The 12,585-nt window shown below is 27.9% G+C and overlaps 1 protein-coding gene across 1 annotated transcript in view; it reads right to left on the reverse strand.

Annotated features, from left to right (window-relative positions):
• LOC112686876 (lutropin-choriogonadotropic hormone receptor-like) overlaps positions 1-12,585 on the reverse strand; it is a 121,330-nt gene that overhangs the window by 21,159 nt on the left and 87,586 nt on the right. The window contains exons 8-10 of the mRNA XM_025559339.1: positions 1,356-1,424; positions 1,174-1,248; positions 718-835 (exon numbers count right to left, since the gene is read on the reverse strand). Of these exons, the coding sequence (XP_025415124.1) occupies positions 718-835; positions 1,174-1,248; positions 1,356-1,424 (262 nt within the window). The remainder of the gene's footprint in view (positions 1-717; positions 836-1,173; positions 1,249-1,355; positions 1,425-12,585) is intronic.

The raw sequence follows: 12,585 nt of genomic DNA on the forward strand, positions 1-12,585 counted from the left end.
TTTTAAAAGGGTAGACGAAGTTATAAAACCTACCTTTTATGGGCATTTAAGTAATATTTTCTTAAATATAATTTAAAAATAATGTCATACTACTATTTCTGTTATTTCTGTATGAATTTTGGAATTTTTTCAAACACTCAATGATCAATAAGGCCATATTCAAGTATAGTAATAATAAAAAATTGAATACCATTTTAATTTTTCTGAAGTCTAAATATTGTGATAGGTGTATATTTATGTGAATCAAGTTTGCAAATTAATTATTATAGTCACCTATTCGACATATTATCATGAGTTTGTGCTACGTAAATCAACATAATTAAAACGAATTATTATAGTTTATAGTTTACTGGATGCACCAAAATCAACCCAATTGACCAAGTCTTTGTGAATGTGATATGCGAACTAATGTTGTATCGAAAAGTTTTTGAACCATTCGAAATTGATTACAATTTAAACTATTCGGCTCAATATATATGTATAGTAGTAATCGTTGAATCCAAAATATAAACTATACTAATGAATTCGGTTAACATGGATATAAAAGGAATCCAGTCGAATTCCTAAACTTGTAAAATAAATGCTATACAACCTTAATTAGTTAATCTTCCACCTATGTACGTACATAATATTCTAAAATCTCATACATATATTTATACATAAGTAAATAATACAAATGAATAGTAACGAGTGTACCGCTACACTACTAATTTTTACCTTGAAGTTGTAAATGGACGGGAAAATGTTCATGGTATATGTGTTTTCGATTTTCAATACGTCCAGTTCTTCGAGACCCGCGGTGGGCAGGTTCGAAATCGAAGTGTCCGACAAGTCTCTGCGAAAGAAGAATAAGACGCGAATCAGTGACGATACGACAAGAAAATAAAATACATAGTGTGGGTGTAACAGCGTGTAGCAGTGCAGTGCAGACGGGAACGTGGAAACGGATAAAACGGAAAGGATGCAAAAGTTATGCGGATGACATTTAATTCAATTTGTTGCAAACAAAACTTGTTACGTGAGTTTACGTGGAATTATGTTTGAAACTATTCGAATATTACGTTCCACCGTGCAAAGCTGTGCGCGTGAGCACCGGACTCAAATCGGGTTGTGTTTATTTAATAAAAACTTGGTAAACGATCATATCTTTCTGTAGAACATGAACACACTTACAGGTTACGGAGACTTTTAATCCCGACAAAAGCTTGCGCGTCTAGCTTCCGAAGCTTCCGATTGCCTCTCAGGTTACTGCAACAATACAACGTGATCAAACATGTGATATAAGTTATTTATTTTTATTTTTATTGAGGACTATGGTCGAGCTGTTATTGATTTCTCAGTTAACAAACACTTACACCGTGGCTATTTGGGCGTCCTTGAAAGCCAATGGTCCCACTTCGGTAATGCGGTTGTAATTAAGTTGGCTGCGAACAAATAAAAACGATTTGTGTAAGACAATGCATTGAACCGCGTTTAAAAACTATTAATGTTTTTATGCATCACTCTCGGAACGTCGTAAAGATGTCTATTCGTTGAATCCAAAATTAATGTATATTTTTGATTAGATTTTTCTACATGTGCGCATCAAATCATGAACACAAATTAATTTTAACAGTCACGATTCCGTATTGCTTTTGTTTTATGTTTGCCAATGTAAGTCTTATTAATATTTTCTTTGTTTTTATTTTATACAAAAAATAATCTGCTCTTATATTATACATACTAATGTAGTACAACGACACATATTTAAATACTATAGCATATCACGGAATACGAGAAAAATATAAAACTCTATGTAGACTTGAAAATATTTTTAAAAATTAACTGCGATTAAATAAATTTATACTTTACTGACACTATGAACTATTTTAGCATTACATTTTATGTTATTGACAGCAAAAAAATGCCACAATATTAATCAAAAGTAATCATTTTAATTTTTACAATTATTAGATATTTATGCATTGTTTAAATTTTATAATAATATATTTTTAATAAATGTTCAAAAATGTTTTATGTACAAGTGTTCATACATAGGTATATTGTTTATTTGAAATCCTACATTGATGAATTTACACGTTAGTAAAAGTTACGAGCTGTTTATTTCGTTTTAACAATTTTTAGTTTAACATTTTAGAAAAAAAATATTACTAGGATAACGATAGTTATAAAAATTATAATTGTTGCTCTTGTTATATTTTCTCAAATAATGTTATATTCTTTTTCTTTGGATCAAATTCGTTAGGTAATTATAACAAAAAAAAATTATTTTATTTTTCGAAGTATTTAGTAGCAAGCAATTATATTATTACGTTTTATACGATAAATTCCTGCTCATTTAATTTACATAAAATATGCATATTTTGATTTGCAATCTGAAATACTTTTATTAGGATTTGTTTATCTTGATATTTCAAACATATTAAAGATTTTATCAACAAGTGTGTATTATTTAGTATGTATAATTTATATAATTTAGATGAAAACTCCAACATAATTTTTTTAATATAAGTAAATACAACTTCCCATAAGAGTATAAGTAAAACCGCTTGTAATAAAATTACAACCATTAAGCTCAACATTTTAAATCGTTATTCACTTCAGACAGAAATGAATTTACTTCGTAAAAGTAGAGACTTAGTTATACTCGTATATTATATAAACAACAGTTAATATAAATTTAATTTAAATCTAGATTTTGATTCAGTTGAATGATGTTTTGAATGAAATTGACGTCATTATTAAACATAATGAATAGAAATTATTTAGAGTAAGGATAATATCTTAAAATTGGAATAATCAACATTTAGTTGAGCGTAACGGAATATTAAGCTAAGAATATACGCTAAAAAATCGTACTTTGTACAGCTTCATAAAATGAGGCATAAGATCAATTCTGAAATCCAGGACTCATTTATAAGTATTTTCCTTTAGGCCTCATTAAAGCTGGTATCGAAACTGATCAAAAGGTATGATTTACAAATAATTCAATAATTCAAATATGTGACAGAATCAATACTTTCAACGTTTCCCACGGACAGAGTATCTAATGCATTTTACATTGGTATTTATGTTATCAAAATATACTCAGTGGCGAACTTAAGAGTCGCAGGGCCCTTAGACACCTACTAAAGAAGGGAACTTTTAAAAATGTATTAGTAAAAACTGCTATTAACTTTTATATATTCAACATTATATAATAAGAAATAATTATACTTATATCATTATCATGATTAAAAATAATAATATATATGTATTAAATTAAATAAAAACAGATTTATGAAAAAAAATGTACAAACTTTATCAATAATGTTTACTTAACAAAATATATGACCAAATTAAATTGTTATATAACGAACTTTATCTGAGAAAGAAGGTATGACTTCACTCTAGTCCACTGAATGCATCATTTCTAACTCACACAGAACAACACTTTCTGTACAACACAGAAAGTGAATTAAGTATGTTATCATCTGTATTGGATCTTAAATCATTTTTAATTAGCTTAACTAAATTATAAATAATGTTTATAAATATAATCGAATATTAAAATAATTTTCTAGTGAAAAAAAATATATATAATCTAACAAAAAAAAAAAAAATCACTGATAACACCATGAAATATATAAAATACAGTTATGATGTATATTATCACTTTTTATATGCATAACAATATAGTGTGATATGATATTAATTTTTAAGTTACTACCTACCTCATAATAATATTTTTATAAACCTATTTCTATGTTAGCTTTAAAAAAAATAAATAAATAATATTTTATACATTAAATATTTTTCCATTTTCCGTGATTTATTTATTTTTTTAGTACCTACTTGATTGGAGGATAAATTATAATAAGAGATAATATTATGAAAATTTGAATAGATCTTCAATTGTTACTTTTAAAAATTAAAACGTTGGTCACTCAAAACATATTTTTTCACTAAATAATAACAAGGGTTTATCCGAATGTATTTATTTTATATACACCATACTCCTCAAAAATTAAATAGTGAATAGCAGCAGTGTCAATTAGATTAATAAAGCTACAAAAAAGACCAACCCTTATATTTATATAAATAATATATAAAGAATAATATAGCTAAATAATATACATACGTGTTTAAACAGTTTACCTAAATAGTAAATATCAATAATAGTGGCAAAATTATACTATTAAGTCTTATTGATAAAGATAGTTAACATAGTTAACAATTTAAATAGAACAATTTTGATGATTGAGTACTTCTTTGTTTTTAACTGAACAACAAATTTATAGGGTAGGTACAACCTCACTTCACCACCATTTCATATACCTCACTGATCCATAACCTATCATGGTAATATCAGATTACACATTTTTTAAGAATATTACCATAATTTATTTTCCTGTTAAGTTTCTAAATCACAAAATTATACAATTTGAATATAAAATGAACTATTATCTTGAAACATTTTCCAAGAACCACATATAAGTAAAATCAAACGGTTTTTTTCTTAGTGCCAATTATTAAACGTGTATATTAAATAATACTAAATATATCACTGCGGAATACAGAGTGAATTTATTTATTAAATAGAGAAAACTCCTCGAATAACAGTATGATAATAATTATAAGGTACGCATTTTAATTATATTCCATTGAAATAATTTTATCATGACATCATTTTTTTGTACACTGTTAATATCACCATAACGTTTATAATGACACTGATTTTCAACACCCTCCTTTTAATTATTAATAAACTAAATATTGTAACATATATATGCTTATTCTCACATAATTTATTTCATATTATTTTTAAGAAAATGTATAGAATTCCAATTTTGTTGGACTATATACAATTTAATATTACATATTTTGTCTGAATACTGTTGTATGGACCTAATAATTATATTTATCTTATTTTTACGAAACGATTTAAATCAAGATAGATGTCGATGTATGATCAAAAAGTGATATCTATTTCCCCTTCAGTAAATCAGTGCAATATAGTATTCTTTTTGAGCACAAATGAATTTATCGATAAACTAATTTTGAAACAATAAAATTGTTTTCATCGGATGTTTAGTGTTCACACATCGAATAACATCAACAATGACAATCAATAGTCACAATAAAATAACACTTTTGCACACTACATTGATTAACACAATTATGGGAATTAAAACTAATTTCGAAAACATGAAATGAAACTATATTGATTTTAAAAATGGATTTCCTTTCGATCGACGACAGAGGCTAAAGTTTTGTCTGTGCTCTCAACACATCGATATATATATATATATATATATTATTATTTTGATTAAAATAAGAATGCTTTACTAATAATGTTTTTTTTTTTATTTCTATGGTAACGGAAAATGATGTTTTGATTTGCTAAAAAGTAAGTAGCACCCGAGCCGAGTATCATAATTCACTCGTTACGATTTTTTTCAACAATTTCAGTCACGCACATTTTTATCTGAAGAACATTACTTATTTTAAAAATATACTTTTACAGTAGTATGTTGCTATATTGCAATACTATAAATATTATTATTTATTATAAATAAATTAGTTTTTACTTTTTTTTTCAGAAATGTTCGGCCGTATTTCTCAGGTTTTTCAATTATTCCATATGATAAAATTTATATGAACAAAAATATCATGACAAAAATAATACATACAAATTAAGGCGTTTATATAAATTGTATAATGTTTGAACTCTAGCTAAATGAACTGATTGCCTTGGAATTAATAAAACGTAAAAAATACACGATAGTGTTAAACACGAGTTTGGAATGAATAGATTTAAATACATTAAAAAAAAACCCTTAAGTCTTTGCCAAAATATCACGATTATATAAACATAGTCACTTTACAGTAAAAATAAATCTTGTATGAACGTCATAGTTTTTACAAAATTAAGTCCTTTGTCATCAAATTTCATGAGTATTAAGATACAACAATACACTTAAAAAAGAAAAATGAAAATACTCTCATGATATTCTACAAACAAATAAATGTTGAAACACGTAAAATGTTGTACATGGATATGTATGGGTATTGCAGGCACTCAAGTCAATGTATGTTGCATGAGATACGATCTCAAAAATTATATCGAAACATTAGGTGTCTGCTCGGCAAAAAATTTTGTTTGAAATGTAAATTAGTGTGAATAACAATGTTTCAAGACACTGATTTAAATATTTTGAACAGCGTTTGTACAAAAAAATAATCTTGAACATCGCGCATCGACAGTCAATGCGTAATATTACTACACCAAGCCACAACACGGTTAAGAGTCGGACGAATCGTAAACGATCTGTTTGTTGCACGCATTGTTACCGAAATGTCATTTGATATCCATGCAGCAGACGATAATCGTCTGCCGCGCTCATGCCTAGACCGGTGAAAACGATACTCCTTGTCCGGAATACCGATCGGCAATAATCGCGGTTACATCGATAAGAATGGATAAAAAAAAAATCAAAGGGAATTCTTGTCGAAAAAGAATCAAAAAAAAGAACGTCCGGAGTGCGGACTTACGACTATTGTTGGAAAAAACGAAAAATCGAATCGGGGACGTCGCACGACCCCGGCGGTGTCCGTTTTGCGGTGATCGCAAAACGCGCCAGGTAGTGCACGCGGTTAGAGAATGACACGCGGGCGAGTGCCAGGGGCGTATTTACATATGTTTCTCGCGTGTAGAACTGTGGAAAATTGCCGCTTTAAATAACTAAAATAATACCGCACGGACTGAGTTATCATTTAATTATCCCCAACAAAATACATATTAATTTGGAACAAATGCAAAACATGCTTTATTTAAATATTAACACAACATTTCTTAAGATGTAAACCATTTCTATTAATAATTAATAACAAAATACTTTCGGTCGTCATAGTCACGAAAACGAACGTGTAAAATCGGGTAAACATGTGTGAGCCGAACCTATCGCGAACCGGTCGCGCCGATCTACCGAGGGTCGATTTTTTTCACGAACACAACGTGAACTTCGTATAAGTTTGGACATGCGCGTCAGTTCGTTGTTCTCCGAATTCATTTATATTTACTTCAATCGGTTTCGGCATAAATGTACACATTATTAATTTATTAATTTTTGTATTATTTAAATTTTCCAAGTATTTCAATTGTTTTATTCTTTCCATATAGTGGTCAAAGGAAAAAAAAACTATTCTTCTAATTGATATTTACATAAGTAAACTTTTATTATAGTATCCTAAATACAGTCCATCGATATAGTCCCACTACTCATCATTACTCAAACACCAGCATCCTATAATTCTCGGAAGACATAGTACTAGTAGACAAGTACTGCAAGTAGTTCGGTGTGGGCATAGGTGCAACTAGGGAGGCGCAACCGGGTTTTTAGCACTTCTGAGTTCAAATGTAGTACTCCTGTTTTTTTTTTTTTTCAGATTATATAATCTATAGTAATTACAGTTAAATATCAAAGGTGAAAAATATTAAAAATTATATTTTATATTAATCATTGTTGTTAACATAATTGTGAACTTTATAGTCCCGTTCATTATAATTCGACAGATTTAGAATCAAAATTCCAATCATCTTAACCAGAGAGTGCTTCGTTTGTCGTCGGGTATTGATATTAACGTTCACATATGTTATTTCGAATGTACTTGCTTTTTAACTTGTGCTTGTAATCATTCAATTTGCAGGTTTAACTTTTTATGATGAATTCTACTACTTCAAATATGTATTAGGAGGTTACTGTAATTATATGCTGAAACTATATTGTACTGCCATTCAAATCGTAACTGTATTTTTTTACTATGGAACAATTAACAATTATTTTATGAATATTTAATGATTTTATTAGGTTCCAAGAGAGATTGAGAACATTTTTTTTTCTTTTTTCATTCTTATTTATTTTATAACAAATAGCAATTTTTTTTGTACGTATTTGCTCTTTTTTTCAGTATCGTTTTTTTTTTACGTTATGCGTAATGGTTTTATATTAAAGTAAAATATGAAAGTTCATGTAATATGTTAAGTTTTTTATGTTCATGTTAAAAAAAAAAAAAAAAAAAAAACTAGAAACATTACCTACGCAAGCCTTACATGTTTATGATTTATCAATGTCAATAGATCAGCCACTTCATCCAGATCAAAATGAAAATAATGAGTCCGATGATAACAGTGAGTGTGATAGCGATGACGACAAACGGTGTCGATACGGAAAAAGATTTAAATTTAGATTCGAACACTGATTAACATGAAAACATTCGCTTAACAAATAAAAATAAACTCAAAATTATTTTTTCATTTTTATATTTACAGTTAAATATATACTTAAAATACTGAGAATCATAAATATATTAACCAATCTTATTAATATTGTTACATAGAAATATTACTAAGAGAAATCAATTCATGCATGACTTAATGCCATCTTTGATATTGTATAGCCCCACCGAAGGACGCTAATAAACTGTAGACTTTGGAATTGTTATTTCAGTTATATATAAACAAGTCCAAAATCGATGCGAAATAACTACTGGATTATAAAGAAACTAGTTTTTTCACGGAATTAGGCGTTATTTTATAAAGACGTTCAAATATATAGTTATATCAAATATGTATCAAGTTATTCAATCCTCGCGCAAATCATTATAATATGAATCTCAATTCAACCTTGGGACTTAAACATTTAAGAATGCATTAATAATATTATATTTGTCCATACCTATATACATAATACATGATGTTTTGAGGTTTGTTCGGCACAGATAATATTACTGCACGTGCATGCTAAATAGTTAATTAGTCCACTTAAAGTGTCCGGTTTTATATGCAATTATGGTGCATTATTATTTTCCTAATTATTTAAATTGATTTAGTACAAAATGCATGCGCATGATTTGTAAATGTAATACTCCGTTAAACGTAATATTCTGTTGTTAGTATTGAAATATAAACATTTCGTACGTGAATAAAATCGTGTAATTTATAATGTACGGAAAATATAAGAACTGTATCAGTGACACTTGTATTTAACGGTATTAATAAACTCAATCGTATACAATCTGCTTAAATGTTTATAATCAATAAGAAATTATTTCAGTTACACCGAAACTAATCTTGAAACAAAAACTACATGCATGAGTGGAAATTAAATAAAAAAAAATACCAAAACAACAGTTGACAGTTATCGAATTCTTGCTTTAGCGAATCGTATTTATCATATTACCAATTGTAATTATTCTCAATGTAATGTAATGTAGCTAGAGTTAACGCTTTTTACAGGAAACAAAATATTATACTACGCTGAAGTATTCGCATAAACGACGCGCAAACAATATTAAAAAACATAAGTCAATTTATTTTTACAATCTGTGGATCAATGGCTTGCGAGCTCATAATAATAAACCCATGAGATACGGCAAGGACAGTGTTAGATACGAGTATACGTGACATATACCAGTTACAATCGAGTCGAGTAGTACATTCAATTTTAAACGATGTACAAGTATACTATCCTATTGTGAAGATTGGTAGTTTCTACGATATGGAAGGAGCCTCTGAACTTGTACAAGGATTAATGGAAGCCTATGGTTACAATATCTTCAATTTCTATGAGACGAAACAATGTGTTAACAATATGACAGTTGACGTTCACTGTGGACATTTGATATTGGTGGGTTGACATGCTGGTCAAACTGGCAGTGTTGGACCAAGTCGAAGTCTACCCGTGACGGATGACCGATATCCCTCCTTTATGTAGCCATCTACAGAATATAAGTCTGCTTTATGGAGACGAAAGAGAGACCGACTTCGGATGACAATCGCATAACCGTCTACGGGTTTGGCGATAACACATTTTATCATAAATCGTGTTAGGATCCCGTGAAAGCTGGAATCGTTTTCAGTTACAGATCAAGAAGCCGCATAAATGTTATGTACCTCAACGATATGCCCATAATGTTCAAAAATTGTTTATTGAAAGATTTTTTTTTAAAATAGTGTTTGAACATAATGAGAAATAAATAATCAAGAAGGATAGAACTATATTAAATTTGTGTTTGAAATGCGTTAAACAAAATTCTAAGGGAGCCAAGGGTCTTGTTTACCCTACACATATTGTTTATAAAAAACTTTTCGTCAATCCGCTTTTAATATCATGTCTGTAAGAAGTGCCCTTTGGCACTTTAAAAAAATCGTACTAAGTTAAGAAAAACTTTGTTCAAGCCGATACTATAAGCAATTACATTTTCCAAACTAACAAAAACATTGAACATAATTCTAAGTAAACTGAATTTGATCTATAACTGTTATTCACATAAATAATAATTATTTCTGTGAATAACAGTTATAATTAATAACAATACAATTATTGTACTATTTTCAAACCTATTATAATAGGTTTGAAATAATAGGTTTGATATACTCGTATATTACCACCGGCTGGATCGTCAAACTTCTCATAATTTTTTTTTTTTTTCGATTGTTATATTTGTATTTTATAGAGTTTTTATAAACATAATATATCATTACCACTTTCCCACATTATTTTAGTAAAAATATACATATTTATACTAGTGATGAGAAAAATCCGGATTTTTGAAGTTTGAAATCCGAAATCCGAATTTTACTGAAAACCTGGATTTCGGATTTAAAAACATTGAGATTATTCAAGAATTATATATAGTAAATACAAAATAATTAAACATTCTCAAAATTAATAATATTTTGATCTAACCTAATTAAGAAATTTTAGTTATTATTATTTGTTATTTCTAAAAATAATGAAACGTAAGACTTGAAGTGTTTACTAAATATTAAGGTATCTTATTTAGACCACCATCATCTTGTTCGAGAATTAAAATAAAGACTAAAATGTGGTGTAATGAATGTTATAACGAGTATGATTAGAATACAGAAATTTGCAATAATAAATCCAAAACTTGGGTTTTTAAATTCGAAATCCGGATTTTCTAGCCTAAAATCCGAAATCCGAAATCCGGATTCGGCAAATTTACGAAGAATCCCGATTTTCATTCCCATCACTAACCTATACTAAATGCATTAAATATTTCCGAGTTCTACATAATGTATCAATTATAGGTATTTTGCTCTAATGTATGATCCATATATTATTTTTATTTATGTTTTTGATCATTTATTTATTTTTCATAATCTCCAGGAGCTAAATATAAATGAAAAAATGTTATATATATAAAATGCTTATAATTGTTTGAAACATATAAAGTAAATATATATTCGAAACAAACTCGTTACACGACATTTTGATTAATCATGTTGCAATTATAACATTGGACTTTTGTTATCTGAAAAAAACTTCAGTTTGCTCACATTATAAACACGCAATCTAATAGCATTGCGTTGTCTCATAAATTCCGACAAAAACTGAGTGTATTGTATTACTTTTAAACTCCAAAATTAAAATACAAACTAATAGCTATAGTATTAATAGTAACGAGACTTATATATTTGCAAACAAATATTTGGACCTTATCTCCTCAAAAAAGATTTAATAACGTACCTACACTCTCAAAAAAACTTATACTCATATAAGTAAACAGTTTGATTTTGAATTATGCAATATAATTCAAATCACGTAACTGTTATTTTAAATATACATTCAATTTTTCCTTAGCTATTATTATTACATCAGCTAATATATGTCTGATAACTGTTTTGAAGTGTGTTTATTTTTTTTAATACATTGATCAGGATTATTCAGATCATCATAAAAAAAGAAATAAATTCTATTTAGGACTGATGAAAATCATTTTATTGAAATTTTCAATAGTTTACAAAATCATTGAAAAAAACAGAGAAAAAATTACAGAAACCTTAAATAGAGATCGAGAGCCAATCCTACACTGCTAATTGTTTTATCACATACTATTTTAAATATTTTTGTGTCTATGTTGACGACTATGACCAGGATAAATGTTCTATTAACGAAAATCATTAGAGTTTTTGATAGAAAATATTATGTAGTTTGTACTTTGGTAAGAGTTATTTCATGAGTTCTCAATCAATTTTTTAATTAGGTACAGCAAAAATTGACAAAAAGTTATAAAAAAAAATGCAAAATTTATGGCAAATCGAATTTTCGAATTCCTGGTTTTCAACCAAATCAAACTATTCGTTAGTAGTAACACAATAGTGTTACTGAACAATTTTAGGTTGAGAGCCAAACATAAAATTTTTGAAGGGCCTAGGTGGGTATATGACCCTTTATAAACGTTATAAAATAAAAATTAGACAAATTCAGATATTTCGGCGTATTTCGATTAAAATTAAACAATATTAATAGTATAAACATTATTCGTCGCGACCCAATGCATTTAATAAATACTTATATTAGCATTCTAAAGACATTTTATAGTTTTAAAATATTTTAAAAAAATAGGTGATGTTTATTAACACTAGATTTTTCCAATTTTAGATACATTTTTTTATAAGACGAAAATTATAACATATGAGCAAAATGGGCGTCGTTCATAACTGCATACTTTCAAAAACAGGTAGTTGTTCAAAACCGCACACTTTTATATCTTAATCCCACATATTTTCACCAAATT

This window comes from Sipha flava, unplaced genomic scaffold (genome assembly GCF_003268045.1).
Source record: "Sipha flava isolate LNK unplaced genomic scaffold, YSA_version1 327_pilon_pilon, whole genome shotgun sequence".
Lineage (NCBI taxonomy): Eukaryota > Metazoa > Arthropoda > Insecta > Hemiptera > Aphididae > Sipha > Sipha flava.